General features: G+C 56.2%; 1 protein-coding gene across 11 annotated transcripts; it reads right to left on the bottom strand.

Annotated features, from left to right (window-relative positions):
- Nucleotides 1-1,220: 1,220 nt before the first annotated feature.
- Nucleotides 1,221-16,086, bottom strand: CLCN2 (chloride voltage-gated channel 2). Of its 11 annotated transcripts, XM_064279148.1 has the most exons (24): nucleotides 15,883-16,086; nucleotides 13,450-13,606; nucleotides 13,174-13,305; nucleotides 12,779-12,907; nucleotides 12,561-12,694; nucleotides 12,384-12,461; nucleotides 12,043-12,121; nucleotides 11,792-11,917; nucleotides 11,620-11,704; nucleotides 11,430-11,531; nucleotides 10,425-10,509; nucleotides 10,135-10,290; nucleotides 9,647-9,716; nucleotides 9,286-9,396; nucleotides 8,907-9,120; nucleotides 8,279-8,412; nucleotides 7,889-8,061; nucleotides 7,657-7,771; nucleotides 7,379-7,452; nucleotides 7,093-7,152; nucleotides 6,912-6,950; nucleotides 6,632-6,736; nucleotides 1,536-1,622; nucleotides 1,221-1,415 (listed from the first exon to the last, which is right to left on the bottom strand). In XM_064279148.1, exons 1-24 carry the CDS (start codon nucleotides 15,949-15,951, stop codon nucleotides 1,221-1,223), a joined length of 2,709 nt encoding a protein of 902 aa, XP_064135218.1. In that variant the 5' UTR covers nucleotides 15,952-16,086. The 11 variants fall into 11 exon arrangements, with proteins under 11 accessions (XP_064135218.1, XP_064135190.1, XP_064135127.1 ...); XM_064279120.1 differs by having other exon boundaries at nucleotides 12,384-12,694; XM_064279128.1 differs by lacking the exons at nucleotides 1,221-1,415; nucleotides 1,536-1,622 and having other exon boundaries at nucleotides 3,933-6,736.
- Nucleotides 16,087-16,494: the final 408 nt, after the last annotated feature.

Genomic DNA, 16,494 nt, shown 5'->3' with positions numbered 1-16,494 from the left:
GGGGCATGGCTACAGCCGTGGCCAACAGTGGTGTTCATGTTCTTAAATCAAAAAAGCCACACACACGGTTCCTCCTCGGGTAACGTGAACCCCTAAGGGGATTGTCGTGATTGGGCTGCAGGGCTGGCTCTAGTGGGAGGGAGCCTGGCCTCCCCTCCGACCTCTCCTCGCCTCCATCCTCTCTGCTTCTCTCCTCCCCTCCTCTGCGTGCAGTGCTTGATTGAATCAGCCCCCCAGGGGCGCCAGCTCCTGTGCCCACCGATCAAGCCCCCCCCAGGGCCCCTTGCCCAGCTGGGCTTGTGTTTCACCTCTCCATCGGCTCTAAGTCGTCGTCTTTTTTCCTAAAGAAAGGGTTTTTGGTCTGTTCTTTCAGCCGGGTCTTCTCTGGGAGGTGTTGGAATGTTAAAGCAAGCATCCTCCACCCTTTTCCTGCCCCCTATGGGGCTTGGGCCTTTTGCAGCCCTCCTCGGGCCCTGGCTGGGGGACCCTGGCAGGGGGAGCGGAGGATGTGTGGGCAGGGTTCTGGCAGCTCACAGCCAGTTGGGCTGCCCATTCACCCAGAGCTGTCTTAGGGGTGGAATTGGAAGAAGAGGTGGCCCTAGTTGCTCCAGCACTGTGAATTTAGTGTTCTCCCAGAGAGGGCCACAAGAGGGCCGGGGTCTGTGTGAGGCAGGACTGTGCCAACCAGTGACAACCCGGGGGAGTGTCTCTCCTTGGGGATGTGAGAGGGGAGAACTTTTCTTGGCTGACTGGAAGGCCAAAGCTAATCCTGGGAACCCTGCCCCAACCAGGCTTTCATGACTAAGCCTCAGGCAGATCAGATCCTGTGTTTGAAGGACACAGGGCTCTGGGTTTTCATGGCTGTGGGCGGCTGTGGAATGAGGAGCTTTCCAGGCTTTGGCAGGTAAGAGGGCCCAAGGTAAGAACAAGAGCCAGCGGGCACAGGCATTCTATATATAAGTGGCTCATTAGGTGTTTATTTTGTTCTATTTAAGAATTTGTTTTATTAAATTAATATAAAAATCTTTATAAATCTCTATATACATCTGGTCATTGGAGGTTCCAGTATAAACCCATCAGAGTTCCACTCCTCTTCCCCTCAAAGGGGGACCAGAGTCAAGTGGCCACACTCACATGCTGCTAGGGGAGTGCTGGTCTATGAGAGCTGAAGGATCCGGGCTGACAGGGCCCCCACCATCCCCAGCTGCCTATCCAGGGTGTCATTGGCACTTGTCATCGCTGTCGGAAGGGCTGCCTTCCTGGGGGAGGCTGTGGCGGGAGCGGGGCCCCCAGAGAGCATGCACCTCGGTGGTCTCTGTGTCACTGCTGCTGGTGGCACTGTCACGGAAGCTGGCAAGGGGCGGCCGAACTTTGACACCCTGTGCTGTGACAGAGCCCTCGATAGCCTTCCGGAGCTGGAGGGTGAGAGGGTCGGGTGTCAGACGCCTCCCAGGCACTTCCCCCAGGTGAGCTGGACATAAACCTCCATGCCTCTTGGGAAGTGGTCGTGGCTTTGGTGGCCACTGTCACCTCACCTCCTTTAACGTGACGATTCCGATGAGTCGGCCAATACTGGTGACGTATGCATGGTCCACTCCCAGCAGCGAGAAGATGGTGTGGGTCTGCAGGGTGGGAGAAGACACACTGGGCTTAGTGTGTGAGGGACATCTCGACTCCAGACCAGCAGTGGACAGGGGGACAGAAGGAGTCATGCAGATGGAGAGGAAGGGGTAGGACCACTGGAGGGAAGATACTGCTAATGAGAGTGTTACTGTGCTCCGGCCTCAGAAACTTGAGAGTCTTGATGCTTCTTATGTTGATAGGAAATGGGGACAGAGGAAGGAGCATAGGAGAGACGAGCAGGTTAAATATGTTATCTAATGATGGGCCAGGCACGTGCTTGGTCTTTCTCACATTATCATTTAATTTCAATATTGTCCTGAGAAGTAGGTATTACCCCCGTACTACAGGAGTGGCAGCATGAGGCTCCGAGGTGTAGTGACTTACTTGCTTCAGGTCACCACTATGAAGTGGTTACGCAGGCCCAGGCTGCTTTCCATCACACTGTGCCCAGTGGTTAAGACCTACACTGCTAACCAAAAGGTCGGCAGTTCAAATCCACCAGGCGCTCCTTGGAAACTCTGTGGGGCAGTTCTACTCTGTCCTATAGGGTCACTATGAGTGGGAATTGATGTGGCGGTGATGGTTATGGTTATTTTATGGTTATGATCAGAGGGAGGAAGCACAGCCCAGTCCTGTGCAGATGTTCCATAAGTCATGGATATACCCAGAGAGGGCGCTCAACACCCGCTTAGGGACACTGGGCCCTGAGTGCCTCTTGGCCCATCTTCTTGCCCTAATGAGCTGGCTAGCCAGTGTTGATCTGCATCCACTCTGGTCCAACATCCCAGTCTCACCTGAAGCCTTCTATAGCTTTCACAGTTTGCCTTTCTATAAACAGCAAGCATCCCAGGACCTGGTGAGACTCAGCTTAGGGTCCAGGAGGAACAACAGTCACCCCCGGGCCATGTTTTTTTTGCTTTGGGTCCTCCCCCAAGCTTTCAGATGTAATCACCAAGGGTTCAGAAATTGCCAGCCAGTACCCCTAGTGCTGTGAACGGATTTTCTTAAACCAGCTGTCTTGAAATACACTCGCCTGACTCAACAGTTGCTGGAATTTTTGACCCATTGTTTACCTCGCTGTTCTGAGTTCATGAATCTAAAGCTTCTTGGCACAATGCTTGAATCAAAATGGGCTTCTTGAATATCGCTTACTCAGAACTCATTTCAATTGTTTAACACTTTTTAAATGTTTTCTTGTATAGTTGCTAAATTTTAGCCTTAGGGAGGGATTTCCAGAACTTTCCAGACTTTCCCCACTCAGGACATGACTGTACTTATAATTAAAAAGGGCTAGAAGTTGAAACTGTTTTGAACAAGCTCTTCTGAAATTCTTTGTTAACTTGAATGTGGTCAGCAAGTGCCTCTTCCTGTCTTGAATCCTATGTGCTACAAGTTAGCTTGAAGTACATTGTCTGACTTCAGAGGGAAACATCTTTATTATAAGATTTCCTTTTTTTTAATAATTTCTTATCCCTGTTTTAGGGTCAAATAATCCCTCTCTTATCTTCTCCCAAGGATCCTATTAAATCGTTCCCCTGGATTTTTTTTTTTTCCTCCCACAATCCTAATCAGAATGAGTTAGGGCCCTGGTGGTGTAGTGGTTAAGTGCTCAGCTGCTAATCAAAAGGTCAGCAGTTCAAACCCACCAGCTGCTCCATGGGAGAAAGGTGTGGCAGTCTGCCTCTGTAGAGATTTAGAACCTTAGAAACTCTATGGGGTGGTTCCAATCTGTCCTACAGGGTCACCATGAGTCAGAATAGATGGCAACAGGTTTGGTTTATACCTTTTAAGGGGGGAACCCATTTGTCCCTGGCAGTCACCAAGTGTTAACGATCTAATTTCCTGAGCATCCTGGCCATTCTTCCAGCCTCACCGCCCCTCACCAGGACTGGGGCCCACATCCTTCAGGCTCTCCTGCTTTCTGCCTCCCTTCCCTCCACCTTGGCTCTGCTATCCTAGTGCTCCTTCTCAGATGTGAGTTAGAGCCCAAGCTCCCTAGAAGGGCCCTTGAGGCCCTTCCCCAGTGACCCCAGCCTGTCTTTCCAGCCTCAGATTCTGCCATTCACCGGGCTTCCAGCCCTACATAATCACTCATCCATTCCTGAAAACATCCCTTTCTTCCACATCTTCTGCCCTTCTCCTGTTACACTGTCTTCCAGGGAGCCCTGGTGGCTAAGTGGTTAAGCTTTTGGCGCTAACCGAAAGGTTGGTAGTTCGAATCCACCAGCTGCTCCTTGGAAACCCTATGGGACAGTTCTACTCTGTCCTGTTGGGTCACTATGAGTCGGAATTGACTCAACGGCAATGGGTTTTTTTGTTAATCCTTCTGGCTCTCCATGCAAAAAAAAAAAAAATCACCTCTCTGAGGCTGTTTTTAACCCTCCAAGTTCGGAGTCACCCTCTCCAAGCTCCTTCAGTATTGTGTGCTTGTCTCTGCCAGAGATTTGTATCACAACAGAGCATAATTACTGCTTGACAAGTCTATCTTCCTGAAGGGACTGGATTCCTTGAGGGCAGGGCTGGTTTCTCACTTACATCCTCCATTGTTCATCTCTCAGTGTAAGTAGTAATTCTTAACATTGAATACTATCCCGGGCACAGTGCTTCACATGAATTCACTCCTTTAACTTTCAGAAATACCCATGAGGTAGGTACTATTATTATCCCCATTTTACAGATAAGGAAAGCGAGGCACAAAGAGGCAGAGACCTGCTGGCATCACACAGCTAACGTGGCAGTGGTTAAGAGCCCAGCTGCTAACCAAAAGATCGGTAGTTTGAATCCACCAACTGCTCCTTGGAAACCCTACGGGGTGGTTCTTCTGTGTCCTATAGGGTCGCTACTGAGTCGGAATCGACTAGACGGCAATGGGTAGTCTGGCCCTAGTACTAGCACTCAGCCTCCCCGGCTCCTTCTCCGTAGGTGGCCTCTGAAGGAGTGAGGTGCTTATCTGTATGATGGTCTCCAGTTGCACAGGTCCCTAAATAGTTTCCAGGGCACTCTCTCCTCTCTGGATGTTCCCCTCTGAACTGGGCTACGACTTACTGATTCCTCAGGCCTTCGAGGACATTTACCTTCTTATCGCTTCCAGTTCTTTGTACTTTTTGTTACTCAGTTCCTCAAAGGCTTCTTCTCTTCCTCTGATTTTTAAGCTTGTAACAAACACCTATTTTGTTCTTTTTGATTTTAATTTAATTAGACACCCAGGAGCCCATTGGTGGGCCCACACTTCTCAGGCTTCGGAAAAGTGAATTGACAGGGAAAGGGACAACGTGGCCTTTTCAAAGAACCCTGGGACTGCGGCCAGGATATCTGGCTCTGGGCCTGACTGCTGTGCCGACTCGGGCAAGTCACCTCCTCACTGCAGGCCTCAGTTTCTCCATGACGAAGACTGCAGTTCTGCCACTTCCTAGCTGTGTGACCTTGGGCAACTGGCTTCGTCTCTCTGAATCTCAATTTCCTCATCTATAAAAACTGCCGTATCACAGTAACTTACAGTGTGGTGTGAGGGTTAATGGAAACACGCGAAGAGACTAGTGTAGTGCCAGCACCCAGCAAGCACTCAAGTCAAGTCAGCTGCAGTGATAGATTTCTTCATCTTCCTGCTGATCGTCATGAAATGTTTAAGGATTAGGATCACTGTGAAAAAGCTGTAGAGGTCTTAGGAAGAAGGTTTTTAAAGAAAAAGCCGAATGAATGTATTCTTCTCAGGCCTCTCTCCTTTTTTCTTGCAATATCACCATGGTTCACCCACTCACTCAGATTTGAGGTCTTTACCCAAAGGCTTGTAAGTTTATTACCTTTTGATTTTTTGTTTCTCTTTTGTCCTGTGTCCTTCCTGACTCAACCCCTACTTGCCTGTGCTCTGCTGGCTCTTAGGCAGGGTGGTGTGTGCCACAGGGCAGGAGCTGGAAGCCCAAGGGGCAGCCTTGGGAATGTTCACCCATTGTGCCTCTCTTCCCATGCCTTGGAGGCCTCGCATGTTAAATGTCAGAAATTTACCTAAAACACCCCTCAGCTTTTGCTGATCCCAGGAGCTCTCCCACCAGCCTGCTGCACATGCCTGTACTGCCTCTGTAACGTGGAAGCCTGGAGGCGCCCTGGGAAGCTGCTGCCCCCTCTTCAGGAGCATAGGAAGCAGCCTCTACAGAGAGCTCCTCCCTCTGAATTGGCCTCATGCACCACCAACCTGTCTGTGCTCAATTTCTCTCCCCTTTCCTGTGGCCTGGAGCCCTGATGGTGCGGTGGTTAAGACCTCAGCTGCTGAACAAGAAAGAGGTTGGCAGTTTGAATCCACCAGTTGCTCCTTGCAAACCCTATGGGGCAGTTTTACCCTGTCCTATATGGGGTCACTGTAGAGTTGGAATTGACTCAACAGTAACGGATTTCTGCGACCTCTTCTTGAAAGGCTGTTTTCCCATTCTGCTGAGCTGTCTTCCCTTCCTGCGTCCCTACCGGTTCCCCTTTGGCCCACATTAAATCAGACTTTCTGGGGTCTGACATTCTGAGCCCCCACTGGGCATTTCTCATCTATGTTTATCTCTTCTCTGCAGTGTCCTCACCCCTGCTTGGGAGTTGCTTAGCTTGTTTATTGGATTTTCTTATCCTGCCTGTTTTTCACCCATTTTTTTTTTTCAGCGTGGGTGTATCAGCCTTGTTAGGCTCTGGCAGCCTCCTGCCTAGCTCTGACCCTGGCCTGGCCTTTTGGCTTCCACCCAGTTCCAGCCCTGTCTTTGTTGCTGCTTTGGTCCAGAGTTCCCCGGGGGCAGGGCAGAGCAGAGGAAAACTGACGCCCGGCCCCACAGGAGAGCAGGAAGAGGCAGGGGGCCCTGGCTCCCTGTCCCCCATTTTGCTGCCATTCTTGAAGCAACGTGGGTGGCTGCAAACATCTCAGCACTGAGCCCGCTCTCCGCACCTCTTTTCTTCCCCTCTGGCCCAGGGTCCAAACTTGTGTGGGGGACCTAGGTCCCCAGCCTGTCCTTCTGTGAGGCCAGGCCCAGGGCTCTACCTTGTGCAAGGAGGTGCGTTCCACCAGCTGGAAGGGGGCGGGGTCAATCTTACAGTCGCTGAAGTTGACCGGTTCATCCAGCTGCTGTTCTTCCCATTCGAGAATCTGGGGGAAAAAGACTAGGGGGGTGAGGGGGATGGTGGCAATAGCTGCTTTCACCTTCCTAAAAGCTTGCCTGTCTATTTTCCTACCCAGTGATCCCTCCCACGGGAACAGCAGCCAAGACGCTGGCTGGACACACCCAGGAGGAAGCAGGGTCCAGAGTCCAGCCACACATTACCTCCTGAGGGGTCATCTCGCCTTCCAGGTCGGAGTCGCTCTAAAGAGAAGGAGGGAGGTTGGCAGATGGAGGCTAGGGGTGGTGGGTGTCTCCCGCTGCTCTGGGAGTAGGCTTTACTAGCCTAGACCCTGGCCCTCCCTGCCTAGTGCTCCTGGGCTGCAGGAAGACAGGGACAGCTCACCGCCAAAGAGATTCGGACCCGCTTCAGCTTGTGCTTGTCACTTGATTCCGACTTCTCCAACTTTGCCAGAGCCAAACCAGAGAGGAGAGAAGAGAAGTTGATGTTATGGGGAGGAGAGAGGGGAGGCGGTGGAGCCCAGGAGGAAGATACACTGCAGGACCAGAGCTGACAGTCAGGAGTGCAGAAGGGCAGGGAGGATGGGGGCAGGCACTGCAGCTGGCGACAGTCAGGGTCAGACAGGGAGCTGGGGAGAAAGAAAACCCCAAGGAGAGGGCCCACCGCTCACCTCTGAAGCCCCCTCAGGAGGTGGGCTGCCACAGAAGAGGCTCCTGAGGGCAATGCCTGTGGTCTCCCTGTTCCCTGTGGGCCAAACACAAGGCCCCCGGGGCAATGTCATCTTTTGAGAGGGCCAGGAGAGGTGGGCGGGGGAGGGGTGTCCCAGCTCTACCTGCCCTCTGGGCAGCCTCTTCCAGCACATGGGCTGGGCAGGGACTTTAACCGAGCTTGGCCCAGCTGAGGCTCTATCGGAGGACAGAGGGGAGACGCTGGTGGGAGACGGCTCACCTGTGGGACTCTCCCCGAGGTTCATGGTGTTGCTGGACCCCCTCTTGAGAGCGGGCTTTAGGGGCTTGTTACTCTCCCTGCGAGCTGCAGAGAAGCCTGGGTCGTCAGCGTTCACCTGCATGGGAGGAAGGGGCTGGCGAGGCCGTGGCCCTAGGACACCCTCTATGCTGGCCTCCTGATTGTCTACACAGTGATGTTCAGGAAGCGTAGGTGGGGGGGCTTTTCCCCTCACCTGGAAGCAGACGGAAGTCTCCGGGCTGGGAGGACTCTCTTGATCAGATGGCAGAGAGGTTTGGGTGGCTCGAGGTGCCTGCATGTACTGCCGCCGTCGGGCCGGGCTCAGCTGGGCCCCCAGCAACGCCACTACCTGTGAGCGCTCGATGGAGCCCAGCAGAATCATGGACTCTAGACAGAGCAGGTGGGAGGACTCAGGAGCTGTTGGTGAGGCCCTCCCACCCTCCTGGGCCTTTTCTTGCACCTAGAGTGGGGCCTTGGACACGTGGCAACGTGGCTCATCCCCTTTGGAACCAAAGAGACTGGCCTGAGCTCCTGTCCCTTCCCCCTTCTTGACCATCGAGCTGTGGGAGGTGTCCCTAGCACCTGGGCCCCCTCCTGGCCTCACCAGGGGACTCCACTAGGGCCAACATGCGGCCCTTGGTCCTGTGCAGGGCCAGCCGCAGGTCCCGGAAGGTGCAGCTGAGGGCCACGTGGGGAACGTCCCGTACCATGATGTCCTCCACCCGCACCCGGTACTGCCTGGGGGCAGAGAGTGGCACTTGGTTTGTGGTTGGCATAGGGAGGGTAGCCCAGCACACCTCTCTCCCAGGCACGGAAAGGCCCACAGTCAATGGAGACGGAAGACAAGGGCCAGGGAGTGCTTCCAGTCCTTTCCAATCTGGAGGGCCAGCCACAGCTCCTCAGGGTGTGGACCAGGCAGCTCCCACCAGGAGGGAGCCAGGTGGCTGTTCTCCAGGCTTCACTGGCTCAAGGCCTTGGTGGTGGTGGGTGCGAGAGGGTGAGCACCCTGGATGCCTTCTCTTGCCCCTCCCCGCCTCCCTCCCCACCCTCCATACTGGTGGTGGCCCCTTGCCCCTCCACCGCTCCCACTGCAGCCCTCCATACTGGTGGCGGCTCCTTGCCCCTCCCCCTGCCCACCATACTGGCAGTGGCCCCTTGCTCCTCCCCCGCCTCCATACTGGTGTTGGCCCCCTGCCCCTCTCTGCCGCCTCCCCCCGCCCCGCCCTCCATACTGGTGGTGGCCCCAGCCCAGCTCCGGCAGGTAGGGCAGCTTCTTGATGCGGATGATACTGTCATAGAGGGAGGGCTGCAGGCTCTGGGCAACGGCATTGGCCAGGATGACTGCGATCATGACAGGCAGGATGTGGGCGATCTGGCCTGTGAGCTCGAACACGATCACCGCTGTGGACACTGTGTGTGTCACTGCTCCTGCCAGCGCAGCCGCCCCTGGGGACAGCTCCCATCAGTCCCCCAGGCTCCAGAGGACCCTCTCCACCCAGGGGCATCTGCATCTGAGGGAAGGCCAGCGTCGGCCACCAGGGGGCACCAGAGCCTCAGACCCTGCGGCGGGGCAAGGGGTTCCCTCACCCAGATCAGGACCTGGGCACTCACCTACCACTGCGTAGCCCCCGGGCACAATCCGGTAGGTGCTACTGTCTGTGTGGATCCCATCTGGGAACCAGGCGGCCATGCTTTCACCCACCAGACGCCCAAATGCTGCTCCTTCAGGGAGGGGGGCGGGAAGAGAAACAGGTAGTGGAGGGGGAGGGCGGGGGTACTAGGAAGAAAGAGGGTCAGAGGGTGGGGGAGGGGCCAGCGGGTCATTCAGTGCAGGGGACAGCCTGCGGGGTGGGGATGGGGGTGGGGCTGGACCAAAACCCACTCCCTGAGCAGAGGAGTGGCCAGGGGATGGCCAGAGGGTGGCCAGGGGGCAAGGAGGGCACAGGCTGGGAGAACGGGCAGCTGAACTCACCAATAACAAAGACAGGCATGAAGGCCCCACAGGGCACAGGGATGGTGGTGGCCAGAGCAGACATCCAGAACTGTAGGTAGGAGGTCATCAAACAGGTGGAGGTGCCTCCCAGGCTTCAGGCAGCCATAGCTCTGGCCCAGAGGAACCTACCTCGCTTACCAGTCAGGCACAAACTTCCCAGCTGTTATCCCCCAGGGGTGGTGAAAGGAAAAGGAAGGGAAGGGGAAGATGAAAGGAAAAGCTAGGGCAGAGGAAGGACTCTGGAACCAAACTGTGTGATCTTGGGCCAATTTGTGCCTCAATTTCCTCATCTTTAACATGGGGATAGTACCTTTCTCATAGCATTGCTGTAAAGTTTAAAGCAGTTAACAGATAGGAGTGCCTGGGGCTGTGCCTGGCATCTATAAACCCAACCAGACCCATTGCCCTCACTCACCTAGCAAGCTTGAGCCTATGTAAACATTAGCCATGTAAGTAAGGAGCCCCACCTTCATGAGAATGAAGATGACTAGTGTAAGGAAGACGTTGGCACGTGGTGGGCTCCAGGCCTGTGAGGTGCTGGGCGGCTCTAGCTCCTCCACCAGACCCTGGCGGACCCACGTCCGGTTGTCAAACAGGGTGACCAGTGTCTCTTTCTGTGAGAGCTATAGGTAAACAGGGTGCCTCAGGCTGGAAGCAGACGGGATGAAGGGAAGGGGCCCACAGGAATCCCACAGTCCTGCTGGGGCTGGGTTTAGAAAGGGTATATCCCACAAATCCCTGTGTAGCTTGGGGTTACCTGTCCCGCCATGAACTGTCCAAAGCCAGGAGGGAAGGTCAGAGTGGAGATAAGCAGGGTCACCAGAGCCGGGAAGAGCAGGCGTCTAGACAGGCAGGGTTCACAGCATCAAACATGGGTGCATGCTTACTATGGACTGTTGACAGGCTGGGCGCCCTTATGTCCTTCAGGGTTGAGTCAGAGCAGAGCCCTGGCTCTCACATAAGAGCACACATGCTCATGACATGATAGCTCTGAGGGTGATGGTGGATGGGGGCTATTGTAGGAGCCGAGGGTGTGACCCAGGCCTTCTGTCAGCTCCTGACTCCATGAGTGGGCAGCAGCAGAAAGTCCACCTCCCAGCCCTCTCTTGGACACCTCTCAGCTGTGACCCCACCCCCCGCCCCCAGAATCCTCAACTGAAGGGCGCATTGTGTGCGGGTGTGGAAAAGTTTCTGCCTCCATGTTTCCCTGTGGTGACTTAGAGTGAAGGTCGGTGTTGGGGGGAACCGGGGTCACTCGTGGCAGTTGACCAAATGTGCCGTAACGAGCAGGTTTAGCTGGCTGCCCTCTCCCTGAAGGACATCAGTCCCAAGGGAAGTCACATTTCAGGCCTCCCCATCCCAAACCTCAGGGTCACAACTGAGAGGGCTCTGCAACTGGCAAAGCTGGAAAGGGGCTCTGGAGATAAAAACCTCATCCATCCCTAGGTTCATGGGGGGAAACTGAGGCTCAAACGAACACCCTCTAGAGAGCACTGCTGGCTGGGGCAGGTTGAAGAGCCTAAGGAAGCCTCAGTCTTTGATCCATATGCCCTCTGCCACTGACTAAAAATTCAAAAAGGCCAATTTTTAGGTAATTCATGTAAAATTAAAAATGTTCAGTCAGCCTGGGAAACGCTGTGGGCTGATTTTCTCAATGGGTTGCCTGTTTTTGACGGGGCCACTGTTTGCCACCTGCCTGTGACCATCTCCTGGCCCCACCATGACCCTCACACAATCCAAAGGCAGCCTAGAGCCAACTCACTTCTTCATGAGAAAGCGGTTGATGGTCTTTTGCTTCCTCATCACCTGGACAATCTTCCGGTTCAGGTAGACAAAGAGGGCGCCCCCGAAGCCACTAGCGATACTAGCGAGGGAAGAAGCACCAGGGTGAAAGGAGTCTTCTCGCTGAGACCCCTCTCCTCTTGACAGCCCCCACCCCCTCAGCTCCTCACCCAATAACAGCAAATGCCGGCAGCTCCTGCAGGTCAAAGGGGAAGTCAAGCCGGAATCGGGTTTTGAAGAGAGCAGTAATGGTCTCTGAGGGGAAGGCAGAGGGAGGCAAGTTTACCTCAAGGGCCCCCCACCTGAGCTACCTCAGGGGGTCCCCTCAGTGCCCACCCATACCTTCATCACGGTTCCAGACAGCCAAGACCCGGAAGATGAAGGCACTGAAGGTGGCGGCAAAGAAGCCCCGCCAGTAGTTCCTCACAGCGAAGAAGGTGGAGGTAACCTCGATGCTGAACAGGACACCTGTGAGGAGGCAGGGGAGGGTGCTACTTGAAGCCTGGGCTAAGGACTCAGACCCAGATGAGAGGCCGAGGAGGAGAGGACAAGGCCGGGGTTGAGGGCTGGACTGACTGAGGGGCCCTGCCTACCTCCGATAGGCGCCGCAAAGCAGCAGCCCACTCCCACGGCACAGGCAGCGGCCAGCATCTCTGTGTTCCGGGATTCATTCTGATGAGAGTGGTGGGAGGGGGTAGTCACCCATGGCTCAGCAGCACACACTTCCCCTCCTCCAAAGTTCCCCTTCCCTCACTTAAAAAAAAAAAAACAACCAAGCCTGATGCTGTGGAGCTGATTCTGACTCATAGCGACCCTATAGGACAGAGTAGAACTGCCCATAGGGTTTCCAAGGAGTGGCTGGTGGATTCGAATTGCTGTCCTTTTGATTAGCAGCCGTAGCTCTTAACTAGTGCTCAACCACAGTCCCCTTTACCTCATAGATGCCCCCAAAGAGGGAGAGGAACTTGCTGAGCAAGGCGGCACACATGCTCGCGATATGCACAAAAGGGCCCTGGGGGAGGGGGCAGATGGTGAGTGGAGTAGAGGCCCACCTTGGCCTGGCTATTCTCCCACTGGGGAGGGGCTCCATTATCCCCCATCCTGCAGTCACCTCTTTGCCGAGTGGCATGCCACTGCCCAGGGCACAGGTCAGCCCGATGACCTTGGCTACAAACGTCTTGAGAGTGAGGTATTCCTTCAGCACCACTCCCCGCAAGATGGTCTTCATCTCGGGGATGCCAGACCCTGGAGAGGTACATCCCCAGGAGAGTCATCTGAGGTGTTCTTTTCAGGGGTCCCCCTCTGCCCTCCCCTTCTCTCCTATTGTACCGACAGCCTGAGGAGCCAGGATCTGTGTAAATCCTGCTGAGAAAGTGATCAGGACGATGGGGTAGGTGACCCAGGCCAGGTACTGGAGCAAGATGTTGGTGTTCAAGCCCCGGGACATCCACTGCTGAGCTGTGGAAAGAAGACATGCTGCTGGGCTCCCAATGCCCACCCTTGCCGGGGCACTGGGACATGTGAAGAGTTGTCCCAGGGAATATCAGACAGAGCCTGGGCTCAGGCAGTGGGAAGGGGCCCTAGAGGGCACTCACTGGGACAAAGACCAGTATAGGAAGGAGGCTCAGTGAGAGAAGGAAGTGGTCAATGGCCAAGTGGCTAAGACACCTGGACAAGTGTGGCATAGCGGAAGCAGGGTGGCCCCTGCCAGTTCTTGTCCTCACCTTGCAGACAGGCAGCAATAGCATAGTCCATGATCCAGCTGACCAGTGCCATAAGGAGTCCCAGCAGGACCAGGAAGATCCAGTCTTCACCGACCCTGGACACCAGGAACTTGTGGCAGCGGACGGAGCAGACTGGGAGCAGGAAAGGGAAGGGTGAGAGGCTGGAACCAAGGGGCGCCTACCCTTCTAACCTACCTTGCCCATGGGTGGCTCTAATGGCGTCCACCTCTTCCAGCCCAGCCCAGCCCAGCCCAGCCCAGCCCAACTGGTTCTCACTGCGGCACCCAGTGCAACGGTTCTGTCCATATTCCAGGAGTTCTGGGGAAGTCCGAGGGGAGGAGGGGCCCCTCCGGGGCTCAGGCCCTCCCAAGCGGATCCGAGCAGCTTCTTCTTTGGCAAAGGCCCCAAGGTCCTGAGTGTATCGGCCATACATCTGGAGCAATGGAGAAGGTGGGACATTAGCAGATGTGGGCTGTGTGGGGAGTGATCCTGGGGCCTCACATCCCCTCTTCCCAGCCTCCACATTGCATAGCTCCTCTTGAGCCCACAGTTCCCACTCTGGCTTGAGGTGTGGGAACAATGCACACTCAGGCTGTGAGGGCTGTCTTGGCTGGAGCGATGGGGACAGCCAAGGTACACAGCTCTGGGGGTGGCAGAATAATCAGTCCCCTTCTCACAGGCCTTGGGGGTGGGGCACTTTGGGGGAGTAGGAGGGAAGGCCCCAGAGGAGGAAAAGACTGAAAAACCTAAGGCACAGAGTCTGAAAGTGGGAGGAGGGAAGGTCAGGGAATAAGGGATGGTCAAGGGCTTAAGGTCAACGATAACGGCCTCATGGAGCTGGGGGCAGCTCAGAGTTGGGCCTAGGAACATGCGGGGCCCCAATCCTTATCACGTTCTTGCTGGGCCTCTGGCCTGTGACTGACTCTGCTGCACCCTCCCACCCCCCTTAATCCCCTTGTCCCTATTCCCCACCCCAACCCCCACCAGCCTGTCAGCCAGCTGCTCTCAGGATGGGTGGAGAGTGTTTGGTGGCCTCAGCCCCATTCTGGAGCTGCCCTGAGCCCAGTGGCGGTTTGGGGGACACCAGAGCTGCTGGTGGCTGGGCTGTTACTGGATGCTGGGGCGATGGGACAGGACGAGGGAAAGTCGGAGAGTTGCCGCGCCAGAGCCATGGCTAGACCTGCCAAACTAGGCATGTGTCGGGGGGTGGGGAGGAGTAGATTCTGGCAGCCACTCGCCCAGCTTCGGGACACAAAGGGCTCCTGTTGGGGCTGGGGTGGGGAGGGGAGAGGGAGGGAAAGATAGAGACAGAGAGGGTGAGAGACAGAGAGCTAGGAGAGGAAGGCGAAGCACACAGCAAAGGAAGAGGAGAAAGCAGGAAAAGAAAGGTGAGAAGAAGGGATGGAGAAGAGAAAGGAGACAGGAATGGGGAGGAAGCACGGAGGAGAACAGAGAGAAAGCTGCTCATAAAGAGGCAGATAGAGTAGGAGGTGGGAATCAGTATGTGAGAGAAAGACAAAGGAATCAGGAGCAGAAGGGGGAGAGGCTGGAGAGAGAATACCCGGGGAGAGCATTTGACCCTCAGCGCTAGCTCATTCCAGAGGTGGAGGGGGGGGAGCCTGAGGAGGTGGAGACGTGGCTGGAGACAGACTCCATTTCAGAAGCAGGTGCCCAGTTGGCCTCCGCTTTGACCACTGTCCCTATCAGCCTGAGCAGACTGAAACCTCTTGCCCTATCCCGACGTCTCATTCCCTTCCCCTCACTCCAGCACCACTCCTGCCACCTCCCCCTGCCATCCTGTTTTATATAGTGACTCTCCTAACTGGGCACCTCCCAGCCTGAGTTACAGCCTAGCCCCCCTTCTCCCTGAGATGTTCCCTTCCTGCCACCTTCCTGGGCAAATTCCAGGCCAAGCAGATGAAGAGACTATTGCCTTCCCTGGGGCTTGGTCCCCTGCCCCAGTGACAATGAGAGGCAAATGCCTTCTCACACACTAAATGACAGTGGAGGCCATGAGTCAGCTCAGAGCCCCAGGACCCCTGCTTCTAATGAGGTCAAGGGACACCCTGGGGGAAGGTGGGGACTGGATACCTAGAGTCAGCATGGACAAAGGTCCCAATTCCCAGACCCAAAGCGCCTGTCCCCCAAGGTGGCAGGCCACCTTTTTTTTTTTTTTTCTTTTTCCAGAGTGGACAGAAGGGTTCCTGCTAATGCTGGTTTGCAAAGCCTCAGGGGTAGGGCTGGGGCTGGGTTTGGGTCTGATTATGTCCCAACACCCCCTTGTTTCTGTCACCGTGCCATGCACATAGTGGGAACACAAGGGCTGTCTTGGACAGTGGGGACACTGGGAGAGAAAGTTCAAGCGTGTGAGTGGTCATGAGGGGCGGAGTGAAGGCGCTGAGGCTTGGGCTTAGGTGGTGAGGGGAAGGAGGAAGAAAACGTGTGTGTCTGTGTGTGTGTCGTGAAAGAAAGGCACCTGGGACAAGTACCTGGTATCCTTGTCTTCTTCAGGCCCCCAGCCTCGGCCAGAAACCTGCAAGCAGCTTTCGGCCCCCTTGGCCCTTCAGCTTCTTAGACCCCCGAGCCTCAGTTTCCCCAGCTGAGAAGGCTGGGTGGGGTTCAGGTAGGCCCCGCTCCCAGCGCTTCCGAGGGTAACGTGGAGCCGCGGTCCTGGAGCGCACGCTCGTGGCCGGGCACCGCTTCACTCACCAGGGTCTGCTCGTACTGCAGCGCCCGCGGCTCCATCCCTGACTCTGCCGCCATCGCCCCGGCCGCCATCTCCGCGCACTGCCCTCTCGTCTGCCGCTGAAGCTCGGGCTCCGGCCGGCACTCGGCTCCTGGTCCGCAGAGCTCGCTCCGGACCCGGACCCGGACCCGGCCCGCAGCCCGAGCTGCCGAGCGCAGAGTGCAGCTGGTCCCGAGCGGGCGCCGTGAGCGCAGCCTCCCGCTCTTGTACTCTCCCCGGCGGGCGGGCCGAGGGCGGTGTTCTCTGCGCGCTCCGCCCGCCCGCCCATCCTGAGGGGCCGGCCCAGCCCGGCCGGAGTCTGCTTTGGGGCCACTTCCAGGCTCCGAGAGGCGGCAGGGGGCGCTGGGACCTAGCGAGAACGCGTCCCCTTCCCGCCGAGGCCGGGGACAGAGACGGCGCCCGGGGCCACGGCGGGGGCGGGTCCGTTGGCCTGGGGAGAGGCCGGCGGGGTACGCTGCTCCTTGGGCCAGGGACGCCGGAGCTCAGTCGAGCTCGGGGTCCGGGGCTGCAGAGCCGTCTAAATCGGACTCTTGGGGCTCAACTCTTTTCTCTGGAGCGGCACCCTCTCTCTCCTC

Source organism: Loxodonta africana, chromosome 1 (genome assembly GCF_030014295.1).
Source record: "Loxodonta africana isolate mLoxAfr1 chromosome 1, mLoxAfr1.hap2, whole genome shotgun sequence".
Taxonomy (NCBI): domain Eukaryota; kingdom Metazoa; phylum Chordata; class Mammalia; order Proboscidea; family Elephantidae; genus Loxodonta; species Loxodonta africana.
This window is presented reverse-complemented; position numbering and strand designations above follow the sequence as displayed.